The sequence below is a fragment of the Lontra canadensis genome, unplaced genomic scaffold (assembly GCF_010015895.1).
Source record: "Lontra canadensis isolate GAN:19392208 unplaced genomic scaffold, GSC_riverotter_1.0 scaffold11, whole genome shotgun sequence".
NCBI lineage: Eukaryota > Metazoa > Chordata > Mammalia > Carnivora > Mustelidae > Lontra > Lontra canadensis.
Genome location: NW_022631005.1, coordinates 3,745,530 through 3,765,493, shown reverse-complemented (window position 1 = coordinate 3,765,493; position 19,964 = coordinate 3,745,530). Strand labels below are relative to the sequence as shown.

The 19,964-nt window shown below is 41.8% G+C and overlaps 1 protein-coding gene across 1 annotated transcript in view; it reads left to right on the top strand.

The window, feature by feature from the left end:
• The window catches only part of TTN (titin), a 269,891-nt gene that overhangs the window by 81,257 nt on the left and 168,670 nt on the right, over positions 1-19,964 (top strand). Inside the window, exons 68-98 of the mRNA XM_032856015.1 lie at positions 125-403; positions 525-803; positions 1,807-2,085; positions 2,206-2,493; positions 2,656-2,934; positions 3,028-3,306; positions 3,418-3,696; positions 3,810-4,097; positions 4,224-4,511; positions 5,018-5,299; positions 5,559-5,837; positions 5,947-6,228; positions 6,379-6,657; positions 6,765-7,052; positions 7,243-7,521; positions 7,617-7,895; positions 7,999-8,277; positions 8,418-8,705; positions 8,850-9,137; positions 10,468-10,749; positions 10,989-11,267; positions 11,689-11,970; positions 12,271-12,549; positions 12,994-13,281; positions 13,392-13,670; positions 13,785-14,063; positions 14,154-14,432; positions 15,243-15,530; positions 15,666-15,953; positions 16,643-16,933; positions 18,903-19,190. Of these exons, the coding sequence (XP_032711906.1) occupies positions 125-403; positions 525-803; positions 1,807-2,085; positions 2,206-2,493; positions 2,656-2,934; positions 3,028-3,306; positions 3,418-3,696; positions 3,810-4,097; positions 4,224-4,511; positions 5,018-5,299; positions 5,559-5,837; positions 5,947-6,228; positions 6,379-6,657; positions 6,765-7,052; positions 7,243-7,521; positions 7,617-7,895; positions 7,999-8,277; positions 8,418-8,705; positions 8,850-9,137; positions 10,468-10,749; positions 10,989-11,267; positions 11,689-11,970; positions 12,271-12,549; positions 12,994-13,281; positions 13,392-13,670; positions 13,785-14,063; positions 14,154-14,432; positions 15,243-15,530; positions 15,666-15,953; positions 16,643-16,933; positions 18,903-19,190 (8,763 nt within the window). The remainder of the gene's footprint in view (positions 1-124; positions 404-524; positions 804-1,806; positions 2,086-2,205; positions 2,494-2,655; positions 2,935-3,027; positions 3,307-3,417; positions 3,697-3,809; positions 4,098-4,223; positions 4,512-5,017; positions 5,300-5,558; positions 5,838-5,946; positions 6,229-6,378; positions 6,658-6,764; positions 7,053-7,242; positions 7,522-7,616; positions 7,896-7,998; positions 8,278-8,417; positions 8,706-8,849; positions 9,138-10,467; positions 10,750-10,988; positions 11,268-11,688; positions 11,971-12,270; positions 12,550-12,993; positions 13,282-13,391; positions 13,671-13,784; positions 14,064-14,153; positions 14,433-15,242; positions 15,531-15,665; positions 15,954-16,642; positions 16,934-18,902; positions 19,191-19,964) is intronic.

The following is a 19,964-nucleotide window of genomic DNA, read 5'->3' as shown; positions in this document are numbered from 1 at the left end:
ATAGTTCTGGACATCATTTCCCCTTTATAGTATCTTGACTCTTTTTTCCAACTTAAAAACAGGGAAATAAAAGCATTGTATGAAATGAAATAGCCCAATTCATTAGAAATTCTTGTTTTTACAGAACCACCTGTTTTTAGCAGTTTCCCTCCAGTAGTAGAAACCCTTAAAAATACTGAAGTTAGTCTTGAGTGTGAACTTTCGGGAACACCGCCATTTGAGGTGATCTGGTACAAAGACAAGCGGCAGCTCCGAAGTAGTAAGAAATACAAGATTGCATCCAAAAATTTCCATGCAAGTATTCACATTCTCAATGTTGAAGCTTCAGACATTGGTGAATACTACTGCAAGGCACAGAATGAAGTTGGAAGTGATACTTGCATTTGTACCGTAAAATTAAAAGGTAAGCATATTTCCTGCACGTGGCAGAAATGGCAGGAATGTGCAAAACTTACTTTTTTCTCTCTGTCTTCCATTATCTGAACAACGTTTTCAACAATCTCCACTCATCTTTCCTTGTTCAGAACCACCAAGATTTGTCTCCAAATTGAACAGCCTCACCGTTGTAGCTGGCGAGCCTGCTGAGTTACAAGCATCCATAGAAGGAGCCCCGCCTATTTCTGTCCAGTGGTTTAAAGAGAAAGAAGTGATCAGAGAAAGTGAAAACATCAGAATTACATTCGTAGACAATGTTGCAACTCTTCAGTTTGCAAAAGCAGAACCAGCTAATGCTGGGAAGTATATCTGTCAAATCAACAATGATGGTGGAATGAGGGAGAACATGGCCACACTGACTGTGTTAGGTTGGTACAATATAGTACAATGGTCCCTGATAGAAGGTGATGCCAAACACTGAGATGAGTCACTAGTAGACCCTCCTGTTCTGAATTTCTTCTAGAAGGATATTAATCCTTACCTGTTTGAAAGGTTTAGGAGAGGGGTATCTGGGTGGCTCAGTCAGTTAAGCATCTGTCTTCAGCTCAGGTCATGATCCCAGGGTCCTGGGATTGAGCCCCACATCATGCTCCCTGTTCAGTGGGGAACCTGCTTCTCCCTCTCCCTCTGCCCATCTCCTGTTCCACCTCTCTCTCACTCTCTCTCTCTCAAATACATACATACATAAATACATACATACATAAAACCTTTAAGAATGAAATGAAAGAAAGAAAAAAAAGCTTTAGGAGAAAGGACCTAATCAATCTTTTCTTCCCCCCCAATCGATCTTTCAAACTCTTTCCTGTTTCTGTGATCCTAACAAAACTTAGCCATTTGTTTCAATGTTTACTTACTGCTTTTCTTGATGGATTAGCCATTATAATCATGACTCACTTTTGTTTAAGCATGAAAACTGCTGGAAGCCAGCATAGGCAACAAGGAAATTGTTTCCAAAATATGGCAAGAACTCCCAAGATCAAAGTTAAATAGGAAAGACCTGCACTTTGGACATTTTAACTTGACAGCTATTTGGATAACAGCTTTGAACACTACTAGCTTTAGCACCTTAAAATAAAGCAAAAATATCAAGTAATTCATAATAACAAGAATCCTTTGCATTAGGGTCAAGTGCAAATCAGTACATACTGTCTAATATACACTGAATTGTTTTGGAAGTCAACTAGTGCAGAAAAATATTTCTTAACACTAACCCCGAATTTCACGATAACATGTAATTGTGGAATCATCTCTCTCTAGGGAGAGAGCCCTAATACAACCACACCATGGGAAGAAACAGTCTCAGGGAATTTGAGGGTAGAGGCGTGGTAAAGGTTACAGACTTTGACAGATGGCTCTCACGCTTTATTGCAGAGCCTGCGGTCATTGTTGAGAAAGCAGGATCAATGACAGTGACTGTGGGAGAAACGTGCACTCTGGAGTGTAAGGTGGCTGGCACTCCTGAACTCTCCGTAGAATGGTACAAGGACGGAAAGCTGTTGACCAGCAGCCAAAAACACAAATTTAGCTTCTACAACAAAATCTCTTCCTTAAAGATACTCTCTGTTGAAAGCCAAGATGCAGGTACATACACCTTCCAGGTTCAAAACAACGTGGGAAAAAGCAGCTGCACTGCTGTGGTTGATGTTTCAGGTCAGTTCCGCTCCATCCCTCCCGCCTCCCATGGCTTTATGCAAATGCATTTATCCAGCTTGGGTCTCTTAGGGCTCTTCTCTTTCAATTCATGATGATCTCTTGCCTTTCCTCACACAGACCGAATGGTCCCTCCCTCTTTCACGCGGAGACTGAGAGATACTGTTGGGGTGCTGGGTACTTCTTGCATCTTGGAGTGCAAAGTAGCTGGGTCATCACCCATCTCTGTTGCCTGGTTTCATGAAAAAATGAAGATTGTCAGCGGAGCAAAGTACCAAACCACATTTTCAGATAACGTCTGCACGTTGCAGCTGAATTCCCTGGACTCCTCGGACATGGGCAATTACACATGTGTGGCTGCTAACACGGCTGGCTCCGATGAATGTCGGGCAGCCTTGGCTGTGCAAGGTCGGTGTTCCCTACGCAAACCGTTTCTTACAGATTCTCCTTTGGGTGCTCATCCAGGCACCAGTTTGACGCCCATTCAAAAGGGCTCTTCATTTTTGATCCAAAGTTGCAGCTAAATGAGAAGCTTACAGGCTCTATTCCATGTCCTCCATGTCTCTGTAGAACCACCCTCTTTCGTGAAGGAACCTGAACCTCTGGAAACACTACCAGGCAAAAATGTCACTTTCACGAGCGTTATCCGAGGGACCCCTCCCTTCAAGGTCGGCTGGTTCAGAGGTGCCAGAGAACTCATGAGAGGAGACCAGTGCAACATCTATTTTGAAGACACTGTGGCAGAACTGGAATTATTCAACGTTGACGTCTCTCAGAGTGGGGAATACACTTGCGTGGTTTCTAACAGTGCAGGCCAAACGTCCTGCACGACGCGTCTCTTTGTGAAAGGTCTGCTCAATTGCACCTGCCCTTCCTATTTTCTCTACACAGGCATCTCTGCACTCTTCCTGTGTTTAATTGCTGTGCTTTCTCACTCACCAGAACCAGCTACCTTCGTGAAGAAATTAAGCGATCACTCCGTGGAACCAGGGAAGTCCATAATTCTGGAGGGCACCTACACTGGGACGCTTCCGATTTCAGTGACCTGGAAGAAGGACGGTTTTAACATAACTCCATCTGAGAGATGCAGCATCGTCACAACAGAGAAAACCTGCATCCTAGAAATTCTGAACAGCACAAAAAGGGATGCAGGACAGTACTCCTGCGAAATTGAAAATGAGGCAGGGAGGGATGTTTGCCAAGCTCTGGTATCTACATTAGGTGTGTTGTCTTACTATTCCCTCGTTAATGATTGTCATTTATGTGGCACAAAGCATGCTTTGTTTGGTGTTCTTCAAGTCCAGTTGCTGACTGTGATCCTTTCTTCTTCAGAACCGCCGTATTTTGTTACGGAACTAGAACCTCTGGAGGCATCCGTTGGAGATTCAGTTTCTTTACAATGCCAGGTGGCTGGGACACCAGAAATTACAGTATCTTGGTACAAAGGAGATACTAAGTTACGACCAACTCCTGAATACAGGACCTATTTTACCAACAATGTGGCCACACTGGTTTTTAATAAAGTGAATATTAATGACAGTGGAGAGTACACATGTAAAGCAGAGAATAGTATAGGAACTGCCTCTTCTAAGACTGTCTTCAGAATTCAAGGTGATGACATGAATTTAGAAATTAAGAAATTTTTTCATCTTAATTCTTTTATTTTTATGGAGAAATTTTTATTCAGGCTTCTAATGGCTCAAGTGTCACTTGTCTTCCCACAGAGCGCCAACTCCCACCTTCCTTTGCAAGACAACTGAAAGACATTGAACAGACTGTTGGGTTGCCGGTTACACTCACTTGTCGATTAAATGGCTCTGCACCCATCCAAGTGTGCTGGTATAGAGATGGGGTACTTTTAAGAGATGACGAGAATCTGCAGACATCATTTGTAGATAATGTGGCAACCTTAAAAATTTTGCAAACTGACTTGAGTCACTCTGGACAGTACTCCTGCTCAGCTTCTAACCCACTCGGAACAGCATCTTCTAGTGCTAGACTGACAGCAAGAGGTTTGTTCCCATGTTAATCTTTCCCTTTACAAACCAAACCATGACTTCTTATTCATTGCCAGAGAGGAAATGGCCAATGGGAAAAGTAAAACAAAACACACATTGCCTTCTCTTTTCATTTTCCAGAACCTAAGAAATCTCCTTTCTTTGACATCAAGCCTGTATCTATAGATGTCATTGCTGGGGAAAGTGCTGACTTTGAGTGTCATGTTACTGGTGCTCAACCAATGCGAATCACTTGGTCAAAAGATAACAAAGAGATACGTCCTGGAGGAAATTATACTATCACCTGTGTGGGAAATACTCCCCATCTGAGGATTCTTAAAGTAGGCAAAGGAGACTCTGGTCAATATACTTGCCAAGCAACCAATGATGTTGGCAAAGACACGTGCTCAGCTCAACTCAGTGTAAAAGGTATCATTATATGGCATCTACCAATATCTGTTCTTTCCCACATCTGTGTCTTCTAAAAGTGCCTTTAGTTTTTAAGTGTTCGGGATAAACTAACTGAGTCATGTTAGAATTTGTATATTAGTATTGAAAACATTAATCAAAATTCTGTTTGTCTCTATATTCTCTAAAGTAGTGTTAACTCTAAGTGTGATCCAATCAGATAGTGTTGTCTAGTTGAAATTTGTTAAATATTGTTTCTACTGTCCTCATATTTTTTCTGTAATATGGAGTTCTGATTTATCATTACTAAATTTTGATCAAATACTTCTGTAATACATTAACTTATATGTTTTAGCTTACAAAAATAAACTTAACAATTAAATTCTATATTCAAAGCTTATTTAATAGAAAACATAATATTTACCATAAAATTACCAGGAAGTATATTCTTAATAAACTAGTTGAAATATATATTTATGGGATCTTCAACTACCAACACAAGCTGTTTTTTTCCTTTGATTTACTAGAACCTCCCAAGTTTGTTAAGAAACTAGAAGCTTCAAAAGTTGCAAAGCACGGAGAATCCATCCAACTGGAATGCAAAATAAGTGGTTCCCCAGAAATCAAAGTTGTATGGTTCCGAAATGACAGCGAACTTCACGAAAGTTGGAAGTACAATATGTCATTCGTTAATTCTGTAGCACTGCTTACCATCAATGAAGGCAGCGCTGAGGACAGTGGGGACTATATCTGTGAAGCTCATAATGGTGTTGGTGAGGCCAGCTGCAGCACAGCCCTGACCGTGAAAGGTTAGACACACTAAGCTCCTTCTTTTCTTCTCTGATCGGATTCTTTCTCAGTGATATCATGAGCTCCAAAATAAAAAGGTTCACTCTGGGGATTTGCTTGCAATTCTTAAACTAGCTTTTGTGGATTATTATTTCTTGTGTTAGCATACTGTCCTGCAGTCACACCAATCATTTTTAATGATTCTGGATTCTTAGAATATTATTTTTCCTTTTTAGTAAGCAAATGTTCTCATCATTCATCTTCTTTTTTTTCTGGTAGCTCCTCCTGTTTTCACCCAGAAGCCTTCTCCAATAGGAGCTCTTAAAGGTTCTGATGTTATCTTACAATGTGAAATTTCGGGAACCCCCCCGTTTGAAGTAGTGTGGGTTAAAGATCGAAAGCAAGTTCGGAGCAGCAAGAAATTTAAAATCACTTCAAAAAATCTTGATACGAGTCTTCACATCCTTAATCTGGAAGCCTCCGATGTAGGAGAATATCACTGCAAAGCTACTAATGAGGTGGGAAGTGACACGTGTGTTTGCACTGTCAAGTTCAAAGGTTTGTATACGTGGGCACAAAAATATGTCTCTTTCATCTTTTCTTGCTTAACTAATAACTTATGTGGCTGTGATTCTTTTTTTCTCTAACCACAAATTTCTTTCATTAGAACCCCCACGATTTGTGAAAAAGCTAATCGATACCTCAACCCTTATTGGGGATGCTGTTGAGTTACGGGCAGTAGTGGAAGGCTTCCAGCCCATTTCTGTTGTCTGGATGAAAGATAAAGGTGATATCATCAGAGAGAGTGAAAACACCAGGATTTCATTCATCGATAACGTCGCCACCCTCCAACTTGGGAGTCCCGAAGCATCTGATTCTGGAAAATATGTGTGCCAGATCAAAAATGATGCCGGGATGAGAGAATGTTCAGCAGTCTTGACTGTAGTAGGTTAGTAACAAAGTACAACCTGAGAGAAAAATCAAATTGATTGGCCCATGATCATCGTCTGCAAATATTATTCTTCCCCCATTATATATTGATTACACTCTCAGTTTGGAAGGTGACTTTATTTTCAATGTATTATACTTCTTCTTTTAGAACCAGCCAGGATCATAGAGAAACCAGAACCCATGACTGTCACTACAGGAAATCCTTTTGCATTAGAGTGTGTAGTGGCTGGAACACCAGAACTTTCCATCAAGTGGTTCAAAGATGGGAGAGAGTTATCTGCAGATAGCAGACATCACATTACGTTCATCAACAGAGTGGCTTCAGTTAAAATCCCTTGTGCAGAAATGAGCGACAAGGGGTTATATAGCTTTGAAGTGAAAAACAGTGTTGGTAAAAGCACGTGCTCTGTCTCAGTCCACGTGTCAGGTGAGTGGTATGAGGTCTTTAGGAATCTATCATTTTTCCCTGGGGTGGAGGGTGGGGGAGAAAAAGAAGTTTCTCTTGTAAACGGAAAACTACCCTTCCCCACACAGATCGAGTCGTGCCTCCTTCCTTCATCCGCAAGCTGAAGGACACGAACGCCGTCTTGGGGGCCTCGGCGGTTCTGGAGTGCCGAGTCTCCGGCTCAGCCCCGATTTCAGTTGGCTGGTTTCAGGACGGAAATGAGCTCATTAGCGGCCCTAAATGCCAGTCCAGCTTTTCGGAAAATGTCTGTACATTGAATCTGCGCTTACTAGAGCCCTCGGACACAGGCATATACACATGTGTGGCTGCCAACGTGGCTGGTTCTGACGAATGCTCGGCCGTGCTGACTGTGCAAGGTCAGTGTGCGAGGGCAGGGGTGTGGCCATCCTCCCATCTCAGCCACGTGACATGGCGCCTGCCTCGTGTGGAATTTCTTTATATCTTGTCTTCATTTGCGGTCTTAGCTCCCTTTTCCCAGAGGAGCAAAACTCTTCTCACCTGGATTTCTTTCTTTCTCTTGATCTCTTCCTCCCCTTGGCTATCCAGAGCCACCCTCTTTCGAACAAATACCCGACTCTGTGGAAGTCTTACCTGGAACGAGCCTCATCTTCGCCAGCGTCATTAGAGGCACCCCTCCATTCAAGGTGAAGTGGTTTAAGGGCAACAGGGAACTGGTGTCAGGGGAGTCATGCACCATCTCTCTGGAAGATTTTGTGACAGAACTGGAGCTGTTGGAGGTGGAGCCCTCACAGAGTGGAGACTACTCTTGCCTCGTGACCAATGACGCAGGCAGCGCCTCCTGTACCGCGCATCTGTTTGTGAAAGGTTTGCTCTGGTCTCCCCCTCACGTGTCTCTTAAAATTCCTTTCCAAGTCTTCATTTGAAGATGCATATTTCACCCTCATGTTTCCTCCATACAGAACCGGCCACCTTCGTGAAAAGGTTGGCTGACTTCAGTGTGGAGACAGGCAGCCCCGTTGTTCTGGAGGCCACGTTTACTGGCACACCTCCCATCTCAGTGAGCTGGATGAAGAATGAGTTCCCTCTCTCACAGTCTCACAATTGCAGTATTACCATGACAGAGAAATCGACGATCCTGGAAATTACAGAGAGCACTATAGAGGACTACGCGCAGTACAGTTGTCTGATAGAGAACGAGGCCGGGCAAGACATCTGTGAAGCTCTGGTGTCTGTCTTAGGTGTGTTTAACAAGTTACCTCTTTTTGTTGCTGTCTTTTCCTTCTTTTAAAACCTCCTCTTCAAGTTCGCGTGATTGATTGGTTATTATCCTTCGTACCCTAGAACCGCCCTATTTCATTGAACCTCTGCAACACGTAGAAGCAGCCATCGGAGAACCCACGACTTTACAATGTAAAGTGGATGGAACCCCAGAAATTAGAATTTCTTGGTATAAAGAACACACAAAGCTACGATCAGCTCCTGCATATAAAATGCAATTTAAAAATAACATTGCCTCTTTAATAATCAACAAAGTGGACCACAGTGACGTGGGAGAGTATTCATGCAAGGCAGAAAACAGCGTGGGGGCCGTCGCTACCTCCGCCGTGCTTGTTATCAAAGGTGATGATAGTTTCATTCAACAAGTCATGCCATGTGCTGATGGCACCATTTTCTTAAAAACATCAAAATCATAATGACTTGAAGTATGTTGTGGATGTTGTCTCTCTTGTAAATAAGGATTATCTGTAACTTCTTTACAGAGCGCAAACTTCCACCTTCCTTTGCAAGAAAACTGAAGGATGTTCATGAGACTCTTGGTTTCCCAGTTGCATTTGAATGTCGCATCAATGGCTCAGAACCTCTTCAGGTGTCTTGGTACAAGGATGGGGTGCTTTTGAAAGAGGATTCTAATTTGCAGACATCTTTTGTTCATAATGTAGCAACCCTTCAGATTTTGCAAACTGACCAGAGCCACATTGGTCAGTACAATTGTTCAGCTTCTAATCCTCTTGGAACTGCTTCATCCAGTGCCAAGCTCATTCTCTCAGGTGAGTATCTCATCACATTACCATCTTCATTATGAAAGCTTCACTGACGTGAGCCACCATAAGACTGGTGCCACTTAGTTTCTGCTCCATGGCTGCTGGGAGCATGAAAACTGAAGTCACCATGTTGGTCTTCATCCTTTTCAGAGCATGAAGTGCCTCCTTTCTTTGATCTAAAGCCTGTGTCGGTAGATCTTGCTCTTGGAGAAAGTGGTTCTTTTAAATGTCATGTAACTGGAACTGCGCCCATCAAAATCACTTGGGCCAAAGATAACCGAGAGATTCGCCCCGGAGGCAACTACAAGATGACTTTGGTTGAAAATACTGCCACTCTGACAGTTCTCAAAGTAAGCAAAGGTGATGCTGGGCAGTACACGTGCTATGCAAGCAACGTTGCTGGAAAAGACTCTTGTTCTGCTCACCTGGGTGTACAAGGTACATATTCCGGTCAAGTAGCAACATCTCTTTTACGTTTTCAGTATCTTGAAATAAAGGAGGAAGGGTATGCTTGAAAGTTATGTTTAGGACATTGGTCTAGTAATTAGATCGAATCGATCTAGGACCCTCCAAATGAGGCCAAGCTTTAACATTTGTTATTTAAAAAATACAAAATTGATGAAACACGGACTGAACGTCCATTTTCAAAGGCTAAAGGTAGAGACTAGGGAAATAGCAAATAAAATTTTTTCATGGAATTGCAAGAAAATCTAAGTTTGAAAGAAATCAGCTTAAGGCAAAAAAGGAAGTGATCTCAAATGCCTTATTTTGCACACTAGTTTGTAAATTAATGGATTTTGTCACTCTAGAGGATAGCAGATCCCAAACAAGCCCCTCAGGAAGAGTCAGCTTGTGCTCACCTCTCTTCCTCCACTAGCCCCCACTGAAATAGTATAGGAAGCCAGAAGGCTGGGACAACATCAATATCCAACCTGCTGAAAGGCAGCCGTATCTTTCTGTACCAAGTTCATGGCTGCCATTGTCAGAAATTAAGCCCTTAACTCAGTGAGCTACTGATCTAACCCATTAGAGAATTTTTGAGGGTATTTGTAGTGGTGGTTTATAGGCATCTTGAAATTAAAATGGAATTTTATTTAGCAGCCCATTTACTCTATGACATACTCTTGATCATTTTTATTTCTCTGAGCTTGAATTTTTTGCTTCAGTCATAAAGAAAGCCTTGCTCTCCCCAACTGCAAAGGGAAATTATGAAGGTTGAAGAAATAGCTATGTAAGGTCTATAAGAGAAATGGGCATAAATTTTAAGATATCTCACCCAGTTTTGTTATTCTGATTCCTCATGGTACACATCTGGTATCTTTGCAGCCAGAGTAGATCCATCTCCCCTGGTTTACATTCAGGAGACTAGTCAAGACAGTAAGACAAGACTCTTATTCCTTGTGAACTTCAGAGTGCTTCCAACAACAGAGCCCCTGGCCTCTGATCTTGCTTTAAAGATATGATTCTTTTGCTGGGAGGAGAAGCACACCATAGAGATTAGTGTATTCTCCTCCTTCTGTTTGCAATAACATTTGATGTGGGTGCTTACAGAAATACACACACTTTATTTTAAGAAATTTCTACTTAGATTCAACTTAACCATTCTTAAGGACTCATTATGAACTATTCTTCCTTGAACTACATCACATAAATATGTTTTCCGGAGTTTAAGACCTCTCCGACAGAAGGATTCCTTTACTCACGTCATCTGGAATTATATGTGCCTTTTCCATCCCTTATGTTGTTATTTTCCTTCTTAATCCCATAGAACCACCCAGGTTCATTAAGAAGCTAGAACCTTCAAGAATTGTGAAACAGGATGACTACACAAGATATGAATGTAAAATAGGAGGGTCTCCAGAGATCAAAGTTCTATGGTACAAAGATGAGACTGAAATTCAAGAGAGCAGTAAATTCAGAATGTCATTCCTTGACTCGGTGGCAGTGTTGGAAATGCACAACCTCCGTGTTGAGGACAGCGGGGACTACACGTGTGAGGCCCGAAATGCAGCGGGCAGTGCAAGCAGCAGCACCTCCTTAAAAGTTAAAGGTCAGTTCTTACTCTTCCTTCCTGTTTTTCACAGTCGGCGCCTCTCTAGTTGTCCTCAAAGGTCCCTGTTTGACTCTCCAGCAACGTCTTCAAATTTTTGAAGGATAGGATCAAAAATTGAAAGTGATGTTTTCTATGTCTATGTTGGAATGGAAAGCGATTCTTACTTGAAACTCTATACTTACAGAATATATCCTGATTTTCCTGTCTTTTCTAATTCAATTACCTTCTGATTGTAGAACCGCCCATTTTCCGCAAAAAGCCTTATCCCATTGAGACGCTCAAAGGAGCTGATGTCCATCTTGAATGTGAGCTTCAGGGTACTCCCCCATTTCAAGTTTCTTGGCATAAAGATAAGAGAGAACTTCGAAGTGGCAAGAAGTACAAGATCATGTCTGAGAACTACCTGACGAGTATTCACATCCTAAATGTGGATGCCGCCGACACGGGGGAGTACCAGTGCAAAGCCACCAATGACGTGGGGAGTGACACTTGTGTCAGTTCTATCACTCTGAAAGGTTAGAACAGCCTCAGTCTTTTCTGTCTGCCATTTCCCTTCTAATTTCCTTCCCTCTAATGTTTGCTTCCTAGTGATTGCCCAGTCCTTTATCACCCCCTGTGTCTTCTACTTTCCCTTTTTGCTCTTCCAAATCCTTTGATGTTTAGTGTGCATCTCACATCCGAATCCTACCAAAGATCATTTGAGATGGTTTTTCCAGTGGGTTGCATTGAACTCAGAAAGCTTGGAAGGGACAAGACATTCAACTCTTTTGGCTTAATATAAACTCTAACATGTCCCTGCTCCCGCTCACCAAAAATAACCTCTTATTTAAGAAATGGAAACAATGTATTGTCACTAGTGGAATTCCTAGCATGGCGTGACTTGAGGGAGGTCTACTAGCCCCACACATTTTAAACGATTTGTCTCTTTTTTGTCAGCACCACCAAGATTTGTGAAGAAGCTCAGTGATGTTTCTACCATCGCTGGGGAAGAAGTTCAGCTGCAGGCTACTGTTGAAGGCGCTGAGCCAATATCAGTGGTGTGGTTCAAAGATAAAGGGGAGATTGTTAGAGAAAGTGACAACATATGGGTTTCTTATTCAGAAAACATAGCAACCCTACAGTTTGCAAGAGCAGAAACAGCCAATGCTGGGAAGTACACCTGTCAGATCAAAAACGATGCCGGAATGCAAGAATGCTTTGCCACGCTATCTGTTCTCGGTTAGTACGAGTGGAATGGAACGTTACCATGAACAAGAAGCACACACTTACTAGTATCTGCCTTGTCTTTTCTTTTCTTCTCTTTTTTCTTTTTTCTTTCCTTTTCTTTTCTTTTCTTTTTTCTTTTCAGTGTTCCAAGATTCATTGTTTATGCACCACACCCAGTGCTCCATGCAATATGTGCCCTCCTTAATACCCACCACCAGGCTCACCCAAACCCCCACCCCCTTCTAGTATCTATGTTTCTCTAGCTTTTCAGTTTGAATGTAAATGTTGAAGATAATTTATATCTCATTACAGAACCTGCAGCGATCGTGGAAAAGCCAGAGTCCTTAAGGGTCACCACAGGGGATACCTGTACCTTGGAGTGCACAGTCACGGGTACACCCGAACTCAGTACCAGATGGTTTAAGGATGGAAAAGAACTGACAAGTGACAGCAAATACAAAATAAGCTTCTTCAACAAAGTGTCTGGCCTTAAGATTATCAATGTGGCACCTAGTGACAGTGGCGTATACAGTTTCGAGGTGCAAAACCCCGTTGGCAAAGATAGCTGTACAGCCTCAATTCAAGTTTCAGGTTGGTCGGTGGGGCTTTTATCTCATTGTTATCATAACATAGTTCCTGATTTACGTATACGTGTGTGGGATGCTCTGTATTCTACAGCGGGACATGAGTAAGTTAGATCCCTTTCTCGGGGGGAAATTTCCACAATTCAGAGTGGTAGGAGTAAAACTGAACCCCTGGACAAGGATCAGGTGGTCTTTAACCCTCACCTATACTGGGATAATTTACCGTATAATGATTCACAGTGATGAGAGACCAAAAGCCCTCTCCTGTCAGCTAGCACATCTTGCCCATTGATTCTCAAGGCTTTCAGCTGTGTGAACCCAGAGGGAATTCTTTGATACCCTTGTAAGAAAGCCCAGTGGATAAAGGGGTATTCCATCAAAAAGACAGTAATTCTCCTCAAATCATTTTATAACTGATGTCCCTTGTTTGTTTGATTTTTATCCCATTCAGACCGAGTTGTTCCTCCTTCATTCACGAGAAAATTGAAAGAGGCGAAGGGTCTGTCTGGCTCCTCAGTTGTCATGGAGTGCAAAGTCTATGGGTCACCGCCCATCTCCGTCTCCTGGTTCCATGAAGGAAACGAGATCAGCAGTGGAAGGAAATACCAGACCACCCTGACAGACAACACTTGTGCTTTAACTGTGAACATGCTAGAAGAATCAGATGCCGGTGACTACACGTGTGTAGCTACTAACGTGGCCGGTTCTGATGAATGCCGTGCTCCTTTGACCGTGAGAGGTCAGTTCAAACAACAGGAAAATGCAACTGCATTTCATAACATATTAAGCATGATTATCATCAAAATTCAAAAATATTAAATTGCTCTTGGTATGTGATTTTTTATTTAGAGCCACCATCCTTTGTTCAGAAACCCGAGGCCATGGACGTGTTAACCGGAGCCAATGTCACTTTCACAAGCATCGTAAAAGGAACACCTCCTTTCAGCGTCAGCTGGTTCAAGGGTAGCAGCGAACTCATCCCGGGGGACAGGTGTAACATATCTCTGGAGGATTCCGTGGCGGAGCTGGAGTTGTTTGACGTAGAGACAACACAAAGTGGAGAATATACCTGCATAGTCAGTAATGAGGCTGGCAGAATTTCTTGCACGACGCATCTCCACGTAAAAGGTTTGTCTGATGGCTAGTCCGCATTTTTACACCCGACGTACGTGAAGGAACAGCTGTGTTTCCGTCCGAATGTATGTGTGTTTGACTTCGTATTTTCCCATTTGCTTATGACAGCTGCAGCCAAATTTGTGAAGAGACTCAATGACTACAGCATAGAGAAAGGGAAACCCTTGATTCTAGAGGGCACATACACTGGAACGCCTCCCATTTCAGTCACGTGGAAGAAAAACGGCATAAATATAATGCCTTCTCAGAGGTGTAATATCACCACAACTGAAAAATCTGCAATCCTGGAAATTCCAAGTAGCACCATAGAGGATGCCGGACAGTACAACTGCTACATTGAAAATGCTTCTGGAAGAGATTCCTGTTCGGCACAAATACTGATACTAGGTTTGTTGCGACCCCGCCTTCATTGTGCCCTGTATAAAGACTCATTCTGACATGTCTCTTCATGACGAATTCTCTCTCTCTTGCCTGCAGAACCACCGTATTTTGTCAAGCAGTTGGAGCCTGTTAAGGTGACCGTTGGAGATTCTGCCTCTTTACAATGTCAGATTGCTGGGACCCCTGAAATTGGGGTGTCTTGGTACAAAGGAGATACAAAATTAAGACCGACTACCACCTGCAAAATGCATTTTAGGAACAATGTCGCTACACTGGTTTTCAACCAGGTTGATGGTAATGACAGTGGAGAGTATATCTGCAGAGCTGAAAACAGCGTGGGAGAGGTTTCTTCATCAACGTTCCTCACGGTTCAAGGTGATTGGAATGTTTTAAGAGTGAATGAATTTGTGTTTCTTTTGAACCAGATTTAAAATATCTGGCGAAGCCCTCGTTTTAGGAGAAGCTTGCCCAAGGCAAAATGTTCTGCTTAAGAAATTCCATCTACAGTTAGTGGCTCATCCTTTTCTGAGACTGGGAGAGATAAGAGGACTACATCTTCAGTTGAAAGGATCATGCAGTCACTTATCTCTATCATTAAATCTTTCAGAAAAATGATAACCATATTTGTAAAATTTCATTTCATAAGTGTCCCATTAAAATCGCCATAGGGTGGTCTTTTTAAACAAAAGTGGAAAAATCTGCTATGTGCCTGGAGACCTACCCCAAGCCCCTCCGTTGCTCTTTGAGCTTACATAATTTTGTCCCTAGTGTGCATTAGGGTGACAGCAGAGGGAAAATTTTGCCCCAGAAGTTTATATGTTTTTCTTTGTGTCCACGTTAATTCAAGAGCTGTTAGTACATCCTGATATTTTTTTTAAGATTTTATTTATTTATTTGACAGAGAGAGACACAGAGAGGGAACACAAGCAGGGGGAGTGGGAGAGGGAGAAGCAGGCTTCCTGGTGAGCAGGGAGCCTGATGTGGGCCTCGATCCCAGAAACCAGGGATCACGGACTTGAGCTGAAGGCAGACGCTTAGTCACACTGAGCCACCCTGGTGCCCCAATACCTCCTGATATTTTTATAGACGTCCTATTATCTATATAGCAATCACTGTGAGAAGGGTATTTGCCAAATTAAATCTACATATTCAGAAATACTCATTATTTTAATTCTGCTCCTACAGAGCAAAAACTACCACCATCGTTTTCCCGGCAATTGCGAGATGTTCAAGAAACGGTGGGATTGCCAGTTGTGTTTGAATGTACCATCCATGGATCAGAACCTATCTCGGTGTCTTGGTTTAAAGATGGCAAGCCGTTGAAAGATGGCTCGAATGTACAAACGTCATTTTTGGATAACGTGGCCACTCTCAACATCTTTAAAACAGACCGGAGCCTCGCAGGCCAGTATTCTTGCACAGCCATGAATCCCATCGGGTCTGCTTCCTCCAGTGCCAGACTCCTCCTCACAGGTTTGTGGCTGCTTCAGCTTCTTTTTGTCTTAGTAGTTAAAATTTCTATCATCAAAACGAAGGAGAAAATGCCACTGTTTCTGTAAAGTGGGATGCTGCAGAGCCTGAAACCGTGTCCTTCTGCTCTGCTTTTAGAGGGGAAGAACCCGCCCTTCTTTGACATCCCCGTCACCCCTGTGGATGCCGTGGTTGGTGACAGTGCTGACTTCGAGTGTCATGTTACTGGGACACAGCCAATAAAGGTCGCCTGGGCCAAAGACAGCAGAGAGATACGAAGTGGTGGAAACTACCAGATCAGTTACCTGGAAAACACAGCCCACCTGACAATTCTGAGAGTAGACAAGGGAGACTCTGGGCAATATACCTGCTATGCTGTGAATGAAGTGGGAAAGGACTCATGTACGGCTCAACTTAACATAAAAGGTATCTTTTGTTTTGCATAATTGTTTCCTGTTCTTTTCCAAGGGTGCAATTTCTATCAGGACAGCGAAATTTAAGACAGTTTTCCACAAATGACATAAAAATGATGAAGAAGAAGTAAATTTCTCTAGAGAACAAGTGATCTTTTTAAATCCATATTTTTAATATATTGTAAACATTTTATTAACATTGCATAGAATATAAAGTTCTATGGTTACTATATAGAGCCAAAAATAAAGTATTAATTATAGCTTATATTCTACAAACATACATATATACACACACACGTATATTTCTGACATATCAGATATATCTTTCCACCACCCACCTCTCATTCCACCTCAATAACCAATGGATACCTACTTTCTTCCATGAAAACTTAAATCTATATTTTTCTAAAATTGTAGATATCCTACATGACCCTAAGACCACCCTCCTTTTTCTTTTTTTTACAGCTATATGGTTCTGTAAATGGTCATAAGTTATTTTATCATTTATTCCATAAATCACAGGACAGTTTAGAATAAGCTTGTGGAAGGAAGTAGAGATGTTTAGAAATGGACACTGATTTACTGCATCTAGTCAGTTAGCATTAACTTCTAATGTAAAGTAGGACTTCATTTTCCTGAAGAGCCTCCTATCAATAACCTGCTTCTGGCTTCCATTTCAAATACCCTTGCCATTTCTTGCAGAGCGGCTCATCCCACCAAGTTTCACTAAAAAACTCTCAGAGACCGTTGAAGAAACGGAAGGGAATTCTTTCAGACTCGAGGGCCGTGTTGCCGGTTCCCAACCTATAACAGTTGCATGGTACAAGAATAATATAGAGATACACCCAACGGCTAACTGTGAGATCACATTCAAGAACAACACGCTCCTGCTGCACGTCAAGAAGGCGGGCATGGGCGATGCTGGTTTGTACACATGCAAAGTGTCAAATGACGCAGGCTCTGCTCTGTGCACATCTTCCATTGTCATCAAAGGTGAGTCATCGCCGTGGTCCCCAGCCTCTGCCAGTGTTCTTCTTATTGCCTGTTAGCTAGCTAGGCCTGTGCATTTCTTCTGACTTGTGCATTTCTTCTTTAACTCTGTTGGTCAGGTAAGTTCTAGAAGATACACAGTTGACTCTTAAACAACGTGAAGTCTAGGATCACCAACAAATCCCCGTGTAAATTTTGACTCTGCCAAGACTTTTCTAATAGCATTCTGTTGACGGGAAGCCTTACCAATAATATAAACAGTTGATTATATATTCTTACAATACAGTGAACTGGAGAAAAGGATACATCCGTATCAAAGGGGGAACCACGCCATTCCAACCCATGTTGTTTAAGGGCTGACTGTAAATATATATGATGTCACTGGCTGGCCATAATTCCACATATATTTATTTGAAATACATACTATTTGTAATTATGTGTCCAGCAAAGGAGGTGTTCTGTAATAAATGGACTAAAATCTTAGCATGTGAATCATATCCCAAAATTCTCTCAGGTGGTTAGCAGTCTAAGTCTACTTGGAAATTCATGCCTCGGTAATATATAAATTTTTATGAACATGTGTATTTTGAAAAATTCTTAAAATTTCATCATGGAAAACCACATTAGCTTTGCCACTTAGAAGTTATATCACATTCTGAAACACTCTCTTTTCTATTTCTAAAGGATTATTTTTTGACATATCCTACCCAAATCTTCTAGCCTATAAATGAATGTTAATCCCAGACAAAAGAGTAAAATTTGCTCAAAGGGGGAAAAAAAAGATGAGAGGAAAGATGCTGCATATTATGGAGGATGTATTTACGTATACAGTCCTAACTTGAGGGAAAGAAATAGACTATCTTTTAAGGAGATCCTTTTTTCTGGTCCTCTGACCATAAAATGGCTTCATCCAGATGATTATGGTGCCGATTCATCAAAATCACTTTACAAGCCAACTTCTTAGAGCAGCTTGGAGTTTGATTACCAGCTCTGATGTGATATAGTTGGCCATTTCAGGGCACAGGCATAGGTAATAGGTTAATGCCACTAATGGGCTTGTGTCTTTGAGTTGTCTTAACTTAAAACACACTCATTTTATAGAATTTAAGTGCATTTAGTTTTAAAATATATGTAATGAAACAAAAAATATATCCTTAATGGTGGTTTATATTCATGATTCATGTCCCTGGTGGTTTTGCCATTGAGTAGATGAGTACTTTCTATCACATTCCGAGGCTATTTCTTCATAGAATTTTTTTTTAATAGTAGGTATTACAAGTTTTAATCATTACAGTCATGACTGTTGCCTTATGTTTATATCTAGTTCTCAGGATCATTGAATAAAGCCATTACATAATATTGAGTTGTACGTGCCCTTCCTACCACATTACCTGTATATTCCTCATTGGTTTTCAGTTGAACACTGAGCTTCAGCTGCTATTTCCTTTGGGCAAAGATGAGATTTTAAATGTAGCTGCATTTCATAGCTAAAGATGAAAACCAGGGAAAATCACATATTACGATGTGGGTTCACAGATTACTCAAATGTTGGCTTTCTTTCCCAGAGGGCGGCAAGAACCGCTGCTCTAGATGAGAAGAATTCCCTAGGAGGCCCTTCGTTTTTAGGGCACAGCAAAAATACAGCTATATGCATGTTCGGGGGAATCAGCAGTGTGCTTACAGCACCGAAGTTTATGAGAACTGCCAGTTGCCATGTTTGCAGTGTTTAGTCAGGACATGGAGCTTGCATGATCTTTGGTCAACATGGCATCCACTCTTTGCTTGTTTTTCAACCTTTATCTTCCTTAAAAACCCCAACAAATGCAACTACTGCCTTCAGAGAACAATCAGTCTTGATTTGGTTACTGATTCGGTTCATTACCCGTTAGAGGCAATACTGGATTCTTTTCTGGAATTTCGAAACTTTTTGCCTTTATGTTCCTTTTAAGCAAAGCTATCTTTGTAATTCCAGAACCAAAGAAGCCACCTGTGTTTGATCAGCACCTTACTCCAGTAACAGCGAGCGAAGGAGAATTTGTGCAGCTCAGCTGCCACGTGCGGGGATCGGAACCCATCAGGGTCCAGTGGCTGAAGGCGGGAAGGGAAGTAAAACCCTCAGACAGATGCAGCTTCAGCTTTGCTAATGGGATGGCCGTGCTGGAACTGAAGGATGTGGTGAAAGCAGATTCAGGAGATTATGTGTGCAAAGCTTCGAATGTGGCTGGAAGCGACACTTCAAAAGCCAAAGTGACCATTAAAGGTACAGATGCCTCAAAATTAGCATTCCAGTTAAGCCAATGACTGCTCCTATTGATTTGCATTTTACAACTTAAGTAAGAATAGAATTCATTTTTCAGAAATATCAATTAATGCTCACTTGCAATTTATAGCCTCCTTGTTATAACTGAAGTATTAAATAATTGAGTGGGAATAATTTTGATACACATTGTCTGACATTACCCACAGTTCACCATCCTGTTTCTCATACCTCTTCCCACCATATCCAAGAAGGTGTAACTAAGGTCCAAAGATGATCTATGATAATGTGACATGAGGGAATCTAATGTCATAGTCCTGGAGGAAATCGATTGAATAAAGCCAAGCCTAGAAATATGAAATTGGACACTGCTCTTACGATTGTAGTTCAGCCGGGGCACCTGGGTGGCTCAGTGGGTTAAGCCTCTGCCTTCGGCTCAGGACATGATCTCAGGGTCCTGGGATGGAGTCCTGCACTGGGCTCTCTGATCAGCAGGGAGCCTGCTTCCCCTCTCTCTATGCCTGCCTCTCTGCCTACTTGTGATCTCTGTCTGTCAAATAAATAAATAAAATCTTTAAAAAAATTATAAAAAATACTATTGTAGTTCAACCTGCATGTGAAAGCTACAAATAGTTATAAATGCCTATAAAACTGCTTTATCTTCCATAATACACTCTCATATGTAGTGAGTCCTGGAGTGAATGATATCTTTGACACTGCCAAATGCCTAAAGCTCATTTTACAAAGGAATTATTTATTCCACTTTTAAGGTAACTG